General features: G+C 41.1%; 3 protein-coding genes across 4 annotated transcripts; all 3 read right to left on the bottom strand.

Moving 5' to 3' along the window:
* Positions 1-2,956: 2,956 nt before the first annotated feature.
* On the bottom strand, positions 2,957-14,182 carry LOC109032315 (uncharacterized). Of its 2 annotated transcripts, none has more exons than XM_072302301.1 (3): positions 13,528-14,182; positions 11,141-12,545; positions 2,957-5,339 (listed from the first exon to the last, which is right to left on the bottom strand). In XM_072302301.1, the coding sequence occupies exon 3, from the start codon at positions 5,325-5,327 to the stop codon at positions 4,005-4,007; it is 1,323 nt and encodes a 440-aa protein (XP_072158402.1). In that variant the 5' UTR covers positions 5,328-5,339; positions 11,141-12,545; positions 13,528-14,182; the 3' UTR covers positions 2,957-4,004. The 2 variants fall into 2 exon arrangements, with proteins under 2 accessions (XP_072158402.1, XP_018899932.2); XM_019044387.2 differs by having other exon boundaries at positions 13,577-14,182.
* Positions 11,922-12,431, bottom strand: LOC140223792 (uncharacterized). The gene has a single exon (XM_072302906.1). The coding sequence runs from the start codon at positions 12,429-12,431 to the stop codon at positions 11,922-11,924; it is 510 nt and encodes a 169-aa protein (XP_072159007.1).
* A 1,502-nt stretch (positions 14,183-15,684) lies between the features above and the next one.
* LOC109032228 (uncharacterized) lies at positions 15,685-16,896 on the bottom strand. The gene has a single exon (XM_072302905.1). It carries the CDS (start codon positions 16,894-16,896, stop codon positions 15,685-15,687), a length of 1,212 nt encoding a protein of 403 aa, XP_072159006.1.
* Positions 16,897-18,266: the final 1,370 nt, after the last annotated feature.

Genomic DNA, 18,266 nt, shown 5'->3' with positions numbered 1-18,266 from the left:
TGCAAAAACTTTTGAAATATCTAAGTTAGTAAACCCCTCTTGTTATGTATCAGGTGAAAGTGCTGTCTTGATCTTTTATAAGTTTTTATTACCTTACTTTGGTAAATTCAAACAAATATTTTACTTAAGTGCACTTTTAGTTTTTCTGTTGTATATTTTGCAGTTAGTTTTGTGCTAAGCATCATTGTGAGTGATCTCCTTCATTTAAACAACGTGTCGACGCATTTTTTTCTTCTTTTTCGTAACGATTTTGAAACGTAAATTTCACAGAAATTCTAATTATAAAAGAACATTAAGGGTTTCCTGATTCATACATTTTAGCAATTTTTTTACGTCCCCTAAAGCCAAATTAATCAATCAATGCTACCAGGATCAGGATTTATATTGTTTCCTCGGAGGAAACGAATGAAGATCTTTTTGACGAGCAGATGGAGATGCCCTCCTGGCACTCTGGCAGATTTATTTAGTACATAGAATTGTAGGTAATATGATTAGGTGAACCGGGGCCATCCATGTTCTGATCGACGAGTTACGAGTCCGAGGTGTGCCCCGAGATTAGGTTAACTTTTTCGATTCACTTTCGATTCGGATGGCCGAGTCCCCGTGTATCGAAAACAATCGATTATGAATTGAAATGGTGACCCGGCTTGACATAGGAGTCACGAAATTCGGGACCTGGAAAATGCCTAAAAAAGGCGCCAGCTCTCCCACTTACAGCACGACTCCATGTACTCTTTGGCAAATGGCGCAGAGGCAACTTGCTTGATTTAGATGAAAACCCCTTGATGCTGCAATTTGTGCTCATTGGACGTCAGTGGTACATACACAAAAATTGAAGGCTTTTTAGTTTTGATTCCCCACAAGCAAAACCAAAACGCCTTCAATTTTGTGTGTATGCAATACGGCCTCCAACGGACACGAATAGTTGCATTAAGACGTTGTCATCCTAATCGCGCAAAAAGTCCTCCTCGTTGTACCTATCGCCGCAAGTTACCTCGTAGCAAGATACTGCTGCAATCAGCAAGGGCGACTAATTATGTACTACACACTCAAGTGTCCCTTATTCGACCAAAAATGAGGTGAACGGAGAAATTTTTGGGCAAAATGAGAGACGACGATTCTCCATTTGCGACGTTGCAGACGTCCTTAGAAATTTTATTTTTCTCTCGAGAAGCTGGTCGACATAAAACTTAAATTCTCCAAGAATTTTCGTATTCGATAGCAGAAGATTTGGTTCAAAATTTAAAGTCGTGAATTTGGATTGTTTCTCATTGAAGAGATGAAATAAGAACGGAAATTTTGAAACACCGTAATGCAGATACGTGGTTTCGCACTTCAGTCGGTGCGATACGGACATCCATCAAGTTTAAATAGTTGCATCAAGTCCCCGTCACCCCGCCGACCAACGCGTCTGTCGATCGAATCAACTACAGGTAGTATGAGCAGGGAGTCAAAACGCCTTCAATTTTTTGAACGCAATACGGACATCCGTCGGGGTTGTATAGTTGTATCAAGGCGCCGTAGCAAACGCGTCCCATCGTTTATCGTTACAGACGAATCTCAATTGAGAGACTAGGGTCACAATGCCTTCAATTTTATAAATACTTATTTTTGGGCAAAATGAGAGACGACGTTTCTCCATTTGCGACGTTGCAGACTTCCTCAGAAATTGTATTTTTCATTCGAGAAGCTGGTCAACATAAAACTTAAATTCTCCATGATTTTTTGTATTCGATACCAGAAGATTTGGTTCAACATTTAAAGTCGTAAATTTGGATTGTTTCTTCATGGAAGAGATGAAATAAGAACGGAAGTTGTGAAACACCGCAATGGAGATACGTGGTTTCGCACTTCAGCCGGTGCGATACGGACATCCATCGAGGCTAATATCCTCTGCGTGTTGGACCGATTTTTTGGAAACAGTCACTAGTCCTCGCGCAATCGATTCCACACCTCGAACTAGGTAGGATATTCGACACTAATATTGAAATTTATTTCCCGTTTAAAATGGAGAATAAGTGTTAGTCGTTAAAATCCATGGATTAAATTTTCGGGGTCAAAAATTGAGAGTGCTCCGATCGGACTGAAATGAAGTTGATCTCATTGAAAATGGCCCGAGGAGTCCAATTTTCTGGTCGTTAAAGCTCCACGATCAGAATAACCTTTATAATGTGCATCATGAAACAAAAACTTTGACATTTATGTGGAAAATAATAGTTTAATTTATGGTGAAATTTATATAATTTTCTTAAATTGCAAAATTATTTAGTTTTGTTAGGTAGGCTGTGCTACTTGGCACGGAGTTATCGGTGGCGGGGGGGGGGGGGGGCGGTTCTCGGGAATGGGTTAAAGGAAAATAGGATTGAATGAGGGAGCAAAATATCTTTGTTTTCACCTGATATCGACCTGTGACGATGCTTTTATGCACTTTTCTTCTTTCCTACCCTTGAGTTTAAGTCTCCAAACATTTGCATTGTCACCTTCATAAAAGGTGTTGAAGCTGAAAGCTTGTAAAGATTTTAATAAATCGTAGGTTTAGACTCCGTTTCAATGTGTGAAACTAACCAAAATGGCAGAGCACTTTTAATTCTTTCTTCAAAAACTGAAACGGCAGGAATGCACCCATGTCTAAGGAAACTCTTTGGGTATTCCTAAAAGGAAAACTTACCAGAGGTAAAATTGATATGAAAAAATGTCAAAAGACAAACCTTGAGGGTTCAACAAAGAAATGATGAAAATCTGTTCCAAGAAAGTCGTATTTTAAAGGCTTTCGCCTGAATAAACCACATATAAATTTAATTTAAAAACATATCAATAAATACAATGTTTACTAAAACATGATTTTCAACAATATAATATTTTTGGAGTTTTTAGAGAACCGTCGTTGGCATCGTCGTAAAATGGCTTTCACGTATCAAAGCGTCCAATTTGCGAGTCGAAAAGGGTCTCAAAACAGTATTTCGATATTCTCGCCAATCTATGGTGAAACTCCTAAACCAAGTATCTCGGTTTGCGACGTTTCGGACTTCCTGTTTTACTTTCACTTTTGAATAGGGAACTACTCAACGTCAATTCTTAAGAACTTCCGTGATTATTCTTCTCTCTAAGAGGCAAATCTTGTGAAAATTTCAAGGAATGATGATGATTTCTTTTTCTTTAAAGAGAGAAATAGGAGCGGAGATTTTTAAACAGCGCAATCAAGATACATAATTTCGGAGTTTTACCATCGCTATGCATTATAAAACCGTCCTTTCAAACAAGTGGAACAGTGATCTTCAGGTAGAGTCTTATCTCTGGAATTTGCGGAGAGGCGGATCCAACAATTTGGCAACACCGGATTCCCTCCGTTTAAACCTTTGTTAAATAATCGATTCTTGTCAAGGCACCTGGCCCTCCTAGAATCGATACATTTCCCTAGGTTTAAATGGGGGAAAAAAATATTGCCAATTTGCTGGATCCGCCAATTAATTTGCGACAATGGAGATGTTTCATATGTGAGGAATTTGCGATTTGACTATTGATTCTTATGTAAAAGTTCGCGAGAAACACGATGGCCCCACTGGTTTTCTCTGAAATCAACTCCCAAGCTCAAAAAAAGCTCTCCAGTTGAGGCCAAAATGGAGGGGATATCCCACGCTATCCTGAGAGTCCACGTCTACATCAAGACAAACTCGTCTCCACGCAAAGATAGGGAGCAAATACATTGACAGGGCTGTCACCTTATTTGGGGACTCTAAAACTGAAAACATGGCAACCCTGCTAATGTATTTGCTCCCTATCTTTGCATGGAGAGTTATTCTTGATGTGTACGTAGACTCTCAGGATAGCGTGGAATATCCCCTCCATTTTGGCCTCAACTTAAGAGCTTTTTTGAGCTTGGGAGTTGATTTCAGAGAAAACCAGTGGGACCATCGTGTTTCTCGCGAACTTGTACATAAAAATCAATAGTCAAATTACAAATTCCTCACACATGCAACATCTCCATTTCATTCCGATTCTTGAACTCAACAACCACAGGAACATACTTGTAATCCCAGCGTTGCCGGGTCGCAAAAACTCGGACAGAGACTTTCACAAGGCGACTTAAATCTAAACACCACGTACGGCTTCCTTCTCCTATCCACGAACGGAAGACCTGTTCCTGGGTACGATACCGCCACGCCACTCAACGAGTCATCAATGAAATAAATATTACCGTCCTCCCCTTCAGTGAAGGAAAACAGTATATTCAATCGAGGGTCACGGATGTACATGAAGTTCCTCGCGAATGGACAGTTTGGGTTGTAGACTGTAATCCCGTCATTCTCCGCAAAACCAGACCAAACTCTGCCCCTCCGGTCACAAAGTATCGAGAACGACACTCCTTTCTTGCCATGGTACCTCACTGTTTTCGCGACTTCGGAAGATGGTAGTTTGTCCAACAGGGCTTGCGTGCACAAAGAATAAAGCAACCGACCACTGATCTGGGAGTAGTATAGCAGTTTCCCGTCCGGCGAAAGAGTCACCATGGACACGCCAAACGCAAGGGCCCCCACAACGATGTTCCCGCACGGGCCGCATGTGCTGTTCCCCACGTTGTACAACGGTTGACCAATAATGGTAGGTAAAAAGTTCGGAATAGGCAAGAGGGTTTTATCCCCTTGGAACGCGATGTAAGATTTCCCGGTGCACAAGTCCAACACAATAATCGTGGATTTCGCTCCGTCCGCAATATACGCTACGTTTCTCTTGGGGTCCACAGCCATGCTTCTGAGGTACGATGTGGGTGTTGCCACATCGGCATCAAAATAATAAATGCGTTCGACACAGTCGTTGCACAGGTTGAGCGCAACCACCTTGGTCCCGCCCAAAGACCCTTGGTAGAGAACCTGTTTGCAATCCCTGGCACGGCCGACGTCCAAACAGAGGATAATATTGCACTCTTTTACGTAAACTATCGTTATGACGCTAATGAAATGATGCCGGAGACCTTTTGTTGTTGGTGGACAAGTCGAGTAGTTGATGACACCTCCGTATGGGTTGTTCATGCAGAGGTTAGGGTAAGGGATCTCTCTACAGTCGATGAGTTCGGCCATGGCGTACTTGCCGTTGCACCCGTCGTTGGTATTTAGAGGGTCAATGCTAGCTGGGTAGCATGCGAATTTCCGACCGCAAGGGGTCATTACGAACCCTGTCGGCCATTGGTCTTGGAACTCGTAAAAGACCTCGAGTCTCGGGTCATGACATATCGGATCCTCCGGAAGTTTACAGCATTCGTTACACTGGTTGCCTTGCGCCCGTAGTGTAGACACCATGGTAAGGACAATCAACAGTACACGTGGCTCCATTTTATTTTAGACCTACGGGAAAAAATGAACTGATAAAAATGGTAAATACGTCAGCAGCCTGATGGTTAAAATTTTTTGTTGGTCGGGACGACATAGATGACATAGGTTAAAAGGCGGAGCGTGATTGGTCGGCTAAGTCTTATCGCCGCTTTGTCGTGCCTATGTCATCAGGTGGAACTCACGACAAGCTAAGGGCACCTCTTAACTTTCCGACAGTACGCCGTCCATTCCACCTGACAAAGGCACGACGAAGCAGCGATAAGACATTGCAGACCAATCACATTTCCGCCTTTTAACCTTTATCATCTATGTCGTCCCGAAAAAGAAAAAATTTCAACAATCAGGCTGCAGGTTAACAATAATGAGTTTCATCCTTTTGGAATTGCATTCTAGAGGGTATGTAATAGAGTGCACATTTACCTTTCTGTATGAGAATTCAAACGCTGCTAAAAAATTTTTTCGATAAAATGGTAATTTTTAAAGAAATTTTCGAATATTTCATGGTCGGCATTTCAAATATACGAGAATAAATTGCGAATATAATTGTGTGAAACATTTAAAGAAGGAAAACCCATAATATTACTGGATAAGTATATTATTTTATGAAAAAAGGGGCGTATCATTCGAAAGAGCTCTATCATCCGATACCGCGATTATTCTAACGCGAGTTCGAATAATCGCGCTGAACACTGTGCGGCAGGCGGCGTTACACGTATATTAGCGCCTGCAAGACTGTAGGAATACCTCACGCATTGCATCAAACAGTGCGGCCCATATTAGTGCCTACAAGACTGCATGAATACTTCTCGCATTACGCCAAACGCAGTGCAGTCGGTCGAAACGCATATTAGCACCTATAAGACTGGAGGGATGTAGTAGGATTGCGTGAGAGCATTCTTGACTTACTGCCCAGTTTTTACCATAATTAAAGGGAAAATATGTATCCTTATTGTAACGATTCAGAAATTCGGATGATATTTAATTTTTTTTTGTTTTTGTTTTTTTTTGTTACATTAAAAGAAAATAGATCGAATGAAAATATCACGTCGAAATTTTCGATACTTTTATTTAAGATCATTTAGGTGAACTCGCGGAAACTTTTCAGAAAAACTGTGTGTAGTTTTTTAAAAATATTTATTAAAAATAAAAAATATGCAAGAGTGGTGCATGACGTTGAAATTAGAGATACATATACGCTTTTTTCCGGGTGCAGCCGTCAGGTTTTGAATCCATTCATCTCTGATTATACTTAAACATGGTTGTTTTACGAATAATTATGTGTAGTGTGTTTCAGTGGTGGCGGCTGCTTAGCGGTCACAGGCCCCTAGTTCACTTTTTAAATTTCTATGAAAGCTCTCTGGGCCATTTGTGCTGCGAGGGCTCTCCATCGAAAAGAGACATGCCCGTAAGTGAGGAGGGAATGAACAGTCTTCCGCGATGTAGTTATCTACCACAAACTACCAAGGTGGCCGGATTAACGCTTCCTCGTTGAATATTGAATATTCGCGCAAACTTGTGAGTTTCCAGTACCAGAAAAATTCGCGGAATCCTATATGCATCTCGAAAAAGGTAAAAAAGGGGGCATTCGCGCAATCCGATCGCGGGAATTTCAATCAATATTAACCCTTGAAACTTTTCAAGGATTTCATCATTCAGAGAAGAAAAATTGCAAATCTTTTAAGAGTTGACTTGAGGAGACCTCTCTTGAAAAATAAAGTATGACAGGAAGTCTACAACGTCGAAACTAAGATACCTACGTGGCTTAGGAGTTTCATAGGCGGTATGCTGCTCCAGTATTGGTCTCAAAAAATATTGGTGGCAATGATACAGATCCTAGTACATTTTGACAAAAATTATCCCATCTCCTTAAAAGTACACATTTGCAGAAAATGCTCCGATGTTCATAAAGGTGGGTTGTAAACCACCTGAGTACACGTAAAGAAATTAATGCAACTATTTCTACAATAAAACGACCAATAAATCGCGGATCTTGACTACTGTGAGAAATTTCTTCTCCAAAATTTTACATATTTTTCAGAAATACTGCACTACTTTTCGCGCTTTTTAGAGAATATTTTTGATATTGATCTAAATAATCGCTAGGGATGTTTGCGCAAAAATGATAACCAGGCTCTTCCACGAAAAATGAAATGTCACAGAGGAATTAAAACTTCGAAAACCGATATCGATGGCTAAGTACGAAACCACGTAGGTATCTCCATTGCGGTGTTTCAAAATTTATGTGTGTTATTTATGGTGTATTTTTCGACGAGAAGGAATTAAATTATAGCCTGGAATTTCTACGGAAAATTCTCCGGAAGGAGTGGAAACTAGAGTCCCTTTATACTGAGAGTCAAGACAACACCCTTCATGGAGTCACAAACGGGAATAAAGATTACAGAAATTGAACATTTTTCGTAATCTTCGATCGGCCCATTCTCGAATTCCTTTCTTCGTTCCTTCCCTCACTCCGTTTGTTCCTTGCCGAACCCGTAATTCCCCGGTCCATTCCAGATTACAATATTTGCAATCGGTGAAACTGTAATCTTTATTCCCGTTTGTGACACTGTGAAGGCCTAAAATACGGGAACCAATCAGAAATGGATTCAAATTGTCTTGACTCTCAGTATAAAGGGACTCTAGTGGAAACATCAAGAGAGCTTTCAAAAAATTAAGTTGACTGGTTTTTCAATGAAAAAAAATCTGTGACATGAAGTCTCCAACGTTGCCGACGGAGGCACGTGGTTTCCCACTAGGACCATCGATATTTATATAATTTGGTTTGTTAAGTACATTTGCCAACGACTTTGATGACTTACCTGAAAGCACAACAGGTGACCAGAAAGACACTGCATGGTAAAGAAGAAATAGCAATAGAACTTGCCTTAAACGCCTCTTTTTTTCCTCTTTCTCATTTAAGATTACGTTCGTGATCACGCACTATCAATTGATCATTCTCAAATCGTTTTAATTTGACCCTCGGTACGGTTTTGCATGCCTCTGGGCCGCACGTACAGTAGAACGATCAGTTCAGGAAAAGAGTGCCGCTATAAATGTGCGAACTTATTGCTTTCAGTCCGGTGTGCGTTTTGCTTCTTCAAGTTTTTCGAGTTGTTTTGTAGTTATGGCCGGGCGCTTGCTGAAATTTTTATTGACAGGTGCAGCAGGTCATCGTCGCGCCGCAAGATAATCGGAAGAATCGTACTTTGGCCGCCTCGCGATGATTCGTCGCTTGGAGCAGAGTCCAGTGGCGTGGCGTGCTTTGCGATGTATCGATCAATCTGTCATTTAAACCAATGGAAAAGAATCGATAAGCAGGGTGTTCGTAACGAACACCTTGATAATCGATTCTTTACTATAGAATCAAATGGGGAAATATCGATAATCGATTAACTTTCAAAGCCCCAACGTCCATTGGCGATGATTGTAAGTTAATAATGCTAGTTTTTATCCATCGAATTCCATTTTCACATCATCGAGAAAAACGCAAAGAGAGCATTACATTTGATACACATACATGTAACAATCGGTTCTTCTGAAGTACCAGCTGACGGTTCGGCGAACGTATGTAGCTTGATACTGATGACAATGGCACGGCGCTTGGATACAACTATTCGTGCTTAATGGATGTCTATGTTGCATACACAAACATTTGAAGGGGTTTCGGCCTCGCTTCCCTACAGGTTAGTTAGTCATGTTGCACCGCAATCTTATGCTCGCTATTCGTAAAAAATGAACAAACCGACTCGCAATCTATATTCTATGCAGAATATTTGGGAGAGTTTTCCTATCAAAAATGCAAACCTAGATTTTTCGATTCGACTTGACGAAATAAAAAGCGCGCTTCGGTGGACTCCGATAAATTTTCCACATTCGTTCCTGCCTGAATAAGGGCATGATTTTGAGTTTCATTAAAATTGGTTTTACTAATCACGATTTCTTGTAAATCTCTTGCTTCTGTAGCAAAGTAAACCACCGAGTCCCGAGACTAATCTGAATGAGATCCAATTTATTTCAAAGTGAAATCATAGAGGAAAGTCAATTTCTGCGCTTATTTCGACCAATAAATAATTTTTGGATTGTCAATAATGACTAAATACTTGTAAAGAGTGGACTAAAGATACTATGGTGCGCAAAAATTACCCAAAATCAGACCAACTACACCACGCGTTGCCTTATGACCGAGTATGTTCTGTTAATTTACCAAGAATTTTAACAATATTTTCACTTAAAATTTTATAAGTGAAAGTGCATTATACCCTGCAGGCAGCAGAATGCTTAACAAATTTTAACCATACGATAAATCCCTAACTACAGGTCGATGGCTGTCAGTTCGGAGGGAATGACTTAATTTTCAATGCTAATTTTAGGTTCATTTTTCAACGAAAAATTTCTGAATGACGTGAAAATTTGGATCACTGTGGATCAGAGGAAATTGTCCAGCAAAGCATTTTCATTTTCATCGAATAATGAGATTTTAGAAGGTTCAAAGCAAAACACACGTGTACCCAGAGGAGGAAATTGAGTAGAAAAGCTAACGCTGAACGCAGCAATCAAAAAGAAAGGTAGGAAGGTACTCGCAACCAGCCAAAAACTGTACCTAAAAGAGCTAGGAATAATGAGCAGAACAATCTGTCAAAAAACACAGGGCTTTTGTAATGAAATGTACTATTCGTGTTTAATATTTTTCAAATTCGTCTTATTTAGTTATCTAAAGATATCAGGTACAGGTTATAAAATTACAACAAGCAGAGATGAATTAGATCCATCGCTACACGATAGATTGTAAATGAGCCGATAAAATTTTTATCCGTGAGCCCTCAAACTTCACTTACGTGGTTACAACTTCCTCTGTAGCAATTAAATGGTGACTTCAATCCTCTCACGAAACGACCTATGATTAACTTGTAGTTAAGGTGGATTGTGAGAATGCACGAATTTATGCTTGATCGTCGTTTTGGGCGCTTCTGGGTACCAGATGCGCCCTTTCCAACCGTTCGACTCCCCCGATGTAACATGTACTATGCTACATGCCCTTTTGCCTTATGGGTAATGACGCCATTCTGGTACACCCGGGAAAATTGGATTTTTTTCTGCATCTGGTATTCGTAAAAGTTTTCGTGAAATGTTTTGCTTTTAAGCATAACAATCTCGCACGGACGTATTACCTGGTTAAAGTATTTTAGGGCCTCCTTATGCTTTAAATACTTATATCCGAGGCAGTACTTTCAGATCGATTTGAAAATATTACGAACAGTCACGTGATCTCTTCATTTTAGTGACGTATTACTGTGCTACATTGTGATTGGTTCATTTTCTTGGCGCAGCATCGACACGTCAGCTGTTTCCGGCATTGAGCGGAAGGTTTAAGGTTATGTCATGGACCAAGAGAATGAATAAGGACCCCCAACTCCAGTTAGCGGAGACACCGGCCCCGCTCCCCCGCGACCTGCGCGCCCTACCTCGCGGCGTCGCGACGCTGCTGTCCGCTAGATCGCGTTGACGCACCAGCTTTAGAGGTTCCGCCGCTCTTTCCCGTCGTCTGATTTACAGTGCATCCTTTATGTTTCCATTCACCACCAACTTAAATTCATCACAAAATGCTTGTAGAAATTTTCAGATCTTCGCGGTCGATCTGAAATTTTGAAGGGTTTTGCGGTTAAAGAATCCCACTTTAAATTCCATCTTCGTCAGTCTTCGGGTACATAAGTTGGTAGTAATAAGCTTTGTCAAAGAAGCGCCCTCCAACGCCCAAGCGTTGGAACTGCTTGTTTCCCTTTCAGAAAAATATGAAAAAATTCATATTCACCAACCTACGAGATGCGAGCTGATTCTTGAGACTGTATCACTCCGCCAACTCAACCGCTTTCAGCTACAACAACCACAGGAACATACTTGTAATCCCAGTGTTGCCGGGTCACAAAAACTCGGACAAAGGTTCTCACAAGGGGACCTAAATCTGAACACCACGTACGGCTTCCTTCTCCTGTCCGTGAACGGAACACCCGTGCTCGGATACATCATCTGCAGGCCATTCGACGAGTTTTCAACAAAATAAATATAACCATCATCCGCTTCTATAATGGTACCCAGCAGACTTATTCGAGAGTCGCGGATGTACATGAAGCTCTTCGCGAATGGACAGCTAGGGTTAAAAACTGTAATCCCGTTTATTCTCTGCAAAGCCGGACCAAACTCTGCCCTTCTTGTCACAGCATATCGTGAAACCCACCCCTCTCTTGCCGTGATACCTCACGGTTTTTGCGACTTCAGACGATGGCTGTTTGTTCAACAGGGCTTGCGTGCACACAGAATATAACAATCGGCCGCTGGCTTGGGAGTAATATAGCAACTTCCCGTCCGGCGACAGAGCAAGCACGGACGCACCTAACGGAAGCCGTCCCACACTGATGTCTCCGAGAGCCCCGTTCCAGAGTGTGATGTTACTCGTGCTGTACAACGTTTGACCCCAAGTGGTGAGTAAAAAGTTTGGATTGGGCAAGATGGTTTTATCTCCTTCAAAGGCAATGTAAGACTTTCCAGTGCACAAGTCCAACACTATAATTTTGTATTGAAATCCGTCCGCGATATACGCTACGTTTCTCTTGGGGTCCACAGTAAGACCTCTGAGGTCTGACATCGGTCTTGCAGTATCGTCATTGAAATATAGATTCGTACGACACAGTCGTTACACATGTTGACCACAACAAGTTTGGGCCCACCCGGAGACGCCACGTATGGAATTTGGTTTTTATCTCTGGCCCGACCGTTGTCCAAGAAGAAGAGGAAGTCGAACTCCTTCACGTAGACTATCGTTATGACGCTGATGAAGTGATGCCGGAGACCTTTCGTAGTTGGTGGACTGGTCGAGTAGTTGATGACACCTCCGTATGGGTTGTTCATGCAGCGGTTAGGGTAAGGGAGCTCTTTACACTTGGTGAGTTCGGCCACGGCGTACTTGCCGTTGCATCCGTCGTTGGTGTTGAGAGGGTCAATGCTCGCTGGGTAGCTTGCGAATTTCCGACCGCAGGGGGTCATTGCGAACCCGGTCGGCCATTGGTCTTGGAACTCGTAGAAGACCTCGAGTCTCGGGTCGTGACACATCGGGTCCTCCGGAAGTTTGCAGCATTCGTTACATACTTGACTTCCCTGTGTCTGGCAATATGACAATATGGTGAGTGCGAACAACCATACATGTTGGTTCATGTTGTATCCAACCTGCGGAAGAAAGTGAAGTGATAAAAATGTTTGTTCTTTATTTTCGAGGAAAATTAAGTACGAATATTTCTCTATTAAATTTCAAATGGGAGAAAACAACACTAAGAAGTGGCCCGAACTGTATGGAACAAGGTGGAGAAATGGTGCTGGGTCTACACCATTGCGCGGAGAAATCAAAGCCAAAAAGTTCCAAAAATTACAACTAGAATCAAAAATACATTTTTTGAAAATATATTTTTAAATTTTAAATACACCAGAATGAAAAATAAAAATGTCAGAAACATTCAAAGACAAATTCCAAAACTATTTATCGATGAATATTTATTTTATGAGAAAAAAAGGCCAGGTGGGATTGTTTTGAAAATATTTTTCCAAGTGACAGCAGGCCTACCTATCTTTACTAGGAGGAGAGCGGTTTCATTAACAGTTTATATGATTCCAGGTTTTTTCTTTCATTTGAATATAAATCGAAGAATCAGAACCTTAAAAATCTTTTGAATACTAAAGAATGGGCAGCTTCACAATTATTTTTAAGTTGACTAGCCCCTTCACGTGTATTTACATTTGCTGCTGAAGCAGTGATCCTAGAAAATTTACGGTGGCAAAGATAGGTACAGATCTCAGCATGTACTGGCGAAAATTAGCGCATCTCCTCCAGAGAATTCTATAGGAATATGCTCCGATACTATCAAAGTTAGGACGTGAGCGTCTGAAGTAAGGCATGCACCAAATAATTTGATCGAATATTTTAACGATAAAAACACCAAATTACGGATGCCGATTACATTGTGAAAAATTTTGCTCAGGAATTAAATTTCTCGACGAAATCCAGCTCCACTTTTTTTTTAGCTTTCCAGGGAATATTGTAAAAATGATTGAAAAAAAAAAAAAAAAAAAACGCTAATGATATTTTGTGCTAAAGTGAGATAATCAGGCCTTTCCCAGAGAAATAAAATGCCACAAGAGAATTACAGTCACAAACCGAGATATTATGTGGTTTAGTATTTTCGAGAACGATTTAAATGACTTACCGAAAAGCTCAGCAGGCGGCGAGTCAGACACTACCGAGAAATGAATCGCCTTGGAACTTTTCTTAAACGCCTCTTTTTTTTAATCCACTTTAGTCTTTATGCGATTATCTTCGTGGTTTCACACCATCGTCCTCAAATCATTTTCATTTGACTGTTGACAGTGAATTTTATGCCGCTGGGACACATGTAATGGCGCGAGCAGCTGCGGATAAGAGCGCGATATAAAGGTGCGACCTTATTGCTTTCAGCTCTGTGCATGTGCGATTAGCTTCTTCAAGTTTTTCGAATTGGTCTCGTCGTTATGAGCATCCGTTGAATTTAGATTGACAAGTTCAGCAGGTCGTCGTTGAAAAGTAATTGGAAGAAACTTGCTTGGGCGTTGCAATTAATGCGTGGTGTGTAGAGGGTCAACTATTCAAAATCCTCACACTGAGGGGCGATGCTCAGGGTTGCACGCGTGAAATGAAAAATATGAAAGATTGAAAATTTCCGATTGAAACATTTCATGATATTTCACGAGGCTGTGAAATATTTCATATTTTTCAGGGGTTAGAGTATGCAGCCCGCGATCAAATACACAAAAATAGAAAACAGTCGAAATTTTTACATTTTGCGAAACATGAAAAGAAACCGGTACTTATCAATATTCTTCATAAATTTTTGACATTTCTTGAAATACTTCACTCGAAATTTCGAAATTTTATTCTCCATGAAAAATTGCAACCCTGGCGATGCTAGGTAAGTTTGAGACACTGTTTTCCCTTTACCCTCCCCCCCCCCACACACACACACAAATACACCCTCAATTCCATTATCCATCCATCGCGAAAAACTGGAAAAGAGAGAATTGTGTTTGATAAACATTCAGCAATCGCCTCCCTTTGAAGCCCTGGCTGACGACTTAGTGAAAGTATGCAGCTTGATGTAGATGACAACGGCGCTTGGATACAACTATTCGTGTCTAGTGGATGTCCGTATTGCATACCCGAATAATTGAAGGCGTTTTGGTTTCGCTTCCCTACAAGTCTGTAACAGGCCCGCTTGTGGCTACAGATGTAGTTTCAATGAAGAATAAAAGCCTCGTATCACTCTGCAATCTTATGCTATCTACTTTTATGGGGGTACACCGCCTGACCGCCTTGCGGTCTAACCCCCCGCAGTGCTTCGCGCCCCAGGCGTTATACGGTAAGCGGCACTCTCATGATTTTATATTATACAGTAAGATTTGTAAAAAAAAAAAAAAAAAAAAAAAAAAGAGTCCACCGCTTCACAACCTATTCTACAGAATGATTATTGAAACTGATAGACAAAGAGATAGACAAAGAAAAGATATCTTCTGGATAGAACAGGGCGTAAGCTTCGTAAATTACACATACTTGACGATGGTGGTCAGTTGGGGTGCAGTGATTCTCAGACCTAATCTCTTGTTCGTTTTTTGAAGACGAATAAAGAATATGGTGTGAAATGTTCTATCTGTGCGGATTGGTGCAAATATTGTAAATCATTTTAATGCTCATAGAGTTATGGGTTGGAAGTTTAAGCATGTTCAAAGCAGCTCTCACCTGAGCTCAAAACAAGGAATTTAGCAGAAAAGCTATAACGCTGAGTGCAGCAATAAAAAAGTAAGCACCCGGCTAAAAAAGTTGACTTTAGCGGAAGGATAAGTAACAACTTAATCTGCCAAATACGCCTTAAACATATAGGATTGTTCATTTGAATATATTCTCAATATATATATTTTTTTAAGTTCCTCGTTTTATTAATGTCTTCCAACAATATCAGGCGCAAGTTAAAAAATTGGTAGAAGCAGAGATATCTAATTAGGCCTATCCCTAAAAACGGTTTCAAAAGCGGACCTATGCAAACTTTAGCTGTGAGTTTTCAGACTTCAGTTTTGTGGTTTTAACTTTGTCTGTAGGATCAAAAAATTCAACCAAATCTTCACGCGAAAATTCGACCTCATAGAAAAACTGTTATTGTAGTAGATTAAGAATATACTCCTCATTGGCTCGGTCATAATTTTTTCCTCGCAGGAAAATACTTCATTCCATAAGATGTTTTACTCAACGGGTTGATTCTTGAAACATGATCGATTTTAGCAACAACAATTAACCACAGGAACATATTTGTAATCCCAGTGTTGCCGGGTCGCAAAAACTCGGACAGAGGCTTTCACAAGGCGACTTAAATCTGAGCACCACGTACGGCTTCTTTCTCCTGTCCACAAATGGGAGACCCGTTCCTGGATACGCTAGTGGCAGGCCACTCAACGAGTTAATAATAAAATAAATATAACCGTCTCCCGGTTCGATGAATGAAAACGGCCAATTTAGTCGAGGATCACGGATGTACATGAAGTTCTTCCCGAATGGACAGCTAGGGTTAAAGACTGTAATCCCGTCATTTTCCGCACAGCCGGACCAAACTCTGCCCCTCTGGTCACAGAGGATTGAAAGAGATTGCCCTTTTGCGCCATGATTCCTCACAGTTTTAGCAACTTCGGATGATGGCAGATTGTTCAGTAGAGCGTTCGTACACACAGAGTACAACATCGGATCGCTGAGCTTGGAGTAATACAGCTGCGTTCCGTCCGGCGATAGAGATAACATGGACACACCAAACGCAAGGGGCCCCACGACGATGGTCCCGAGTGTGCTGAACCCCACGTTGTAGTACGATTGACCCCAAGTGAAAGGCAATACATACGGATTAGGCATGAGGGATTCGTCTCCTTCGAAGGCAATATGAGACTTCCCGGTGCACAAGTCCAGTACAATAATTGTAGATCCCAATCCATCGGCAATATACGCTACGTTTTTCTTGGGGTCCACAACCAGGCCTCTGATGTACGACGTCGGTTTTGCGATATTGTCATCAAAATAATAAATTCGTGAGACGCAGTTATTGCAAACGTTGACCGCAACGACCTTGGTCCCGCCCGAAGATGCTTGGTAGAGAATCTGTTTGCAATCCCTGGCACGAGCGGTGTCCAAACAGAAGAGAAGATTTAACTCCTTTATGTAAACTATCGTTTGGACGCTAATGAAGTGATGCCGGAGGCCTTTTGTAGTTGGTGGACTGGTCGAGTAGTTGATGACACCTCCGTATGGGTTGTTCATGCAGAGGTTAGGGTAAGGGAGCTCTTTACACTTGGTGAGTTCGGCCACGGCGTACTTGCCGTTGCATCCGTCGTTGGTGTTGAGAGGGTCAATGCTCGCTGGGTAGCTTGCGAATTTCCGACCGCAGGGGGTCATTGCGAACCCGGCTGGCCATTGGTCTTGAAACTCGTAGAAGACCTCGAGTCTCGGGTCATGGCCCATTGGGTCCTCCGGAAGTTTGCAGCATTCGTTACATTTTTTGCCTTGCGCCTGTAGTGTAGGCAATATGCAGAGGACAAGCAACCATACATGTGGCTCCATTTTCCCTGAAACCTACGAGAAAATATGCGAACTGATAAAACTGTAAGGTTGGTCAGATTGACAATAATTTGTTCCAGTTTTGGGAACTGAAGGTGTTCCATAAGACATCATAATGATCGCACATTTCTCGCGCGTATGAAAATACATCTTCAGCCCATTATTGCCTTTGACAAAATGGTTTTTTCCGTGGCAAATAACGAGTACATCTCTTTTAAATTTCAAATGTATCACAAAACTTGCAAATAAAATTGTCTGTAACATTTAAAGAAAGCAATCCTATATTTTTCAGGAAAAGTATCATTTCATGCAGATAATTTGACTAGTTGTGAGAGTCCTGAAAGTGTTTTTCCGAAACACGGCAGCTCTGTCAATGCAATGAGAAAGTCGTTCAATGAACCGGTATCATGATACCAGGTTTTTTTCTTTCATTAAGAAGAAGAAGAATCAAACAAGCTCAGCACCTTGAAAGAATTAAGGGTGGGCCATAAAATGCGAAATTTTTTTTTTACAATGAGACCCCCAAATGACGGATCTTGTTCAAAAAGTAAAAGATTCTGTCGAAAAATTATATTTTCAAACGAAACACCGATCGACTTGTTTGCGACTTGCGGAGATTATTGTTATAAGAAAAATCAAACTCAGACGATATTCTATGCAAGAACTAGGCTCTCCCCCGAGGAGTAAATTGAAACAAGGGGGTTAAAATGTCGCAAACTGAGATATTATGTGATTTGGTGCTTTCACCATCGATTGGAATGACTTACCTAAAATTGCGCTGGCGGCTGGCGAGACACTGAAACGTGAAAGAAATTGCTTTCGAGCTTGTCTTATACGCTTATTTTCTTATCATTTTTCCTCTTCGTGATAACGTTCGTAATTTCACTCAATCTTTCGATTTTTCTCTAACTTGACAGTCGATACGGTTTTTCATGCCTCTGGGGCACATATGGGACAAAGGTGCACTGCAGTGATGCTATCTTATTGTTTTAGTCTCTATTCTGTGTGCAATTCTGTTTCTCGAATTTTTCGAGTGGTTCTTGTAGTTATGAGCGATCACTAAAATTTAGACTGACAGGTACAGATGGCCATCCTTGCAAAATAATTTGAAGGAATATGATTGGGCCTCGTGATGATTTGGCGCATGGAGTAGATATCAAACTTTTTAAATCTTGAATGTTTGGTGGCGATGTTCGTAAGTTCGTACGCTACTTTGAATCCATTCAATTTCAATTTAAAATCATACAGAAAAACCCAACGGGATCACTACACAT

This window comes from Bemisia tabaci, chromosome 7 (genome assembly GCF_918797505.1).
Source record: "Bemisia tabaci chromosome 7, PGI_BMITA_v3".
NCBI lineage: Eukaryota > Metazoa > Arthropoda > Insecta > Hemiptera > Aleyrodidae > Bemisia > Bemisia tabaci.
Note: the sequence above shows the minus strand (reverse complement) of the source record. Positions and strands in the feature narration are given on the sequence as shown.

What these genes read in the sequence shown, in the direction of transcription:
- LOC109032228 (XM_072302905.1), bottom strand. Translation starts at nt 16,896, where the DNA reads ATGGGCCATGACCCGAGACTCGAGGTCTTCTACGAGTTTCAAGACCAA.
- LOC109032315 (XM_072302301.1), bottom strand. Translation starts at nt 5,327, where the DNA reads ATGGAGCCACGTGTACTGTTGATTGTCCTTACCATGGTGTCTACACTA.
- LOC140223792 (XM_072302906.1), bottom strand. Translation starts at nt 12,431, where the DNA reads ATGTGTCACGACCCGAGACTCGAGGTCTTCTACGAGTTCCAAGACCAA.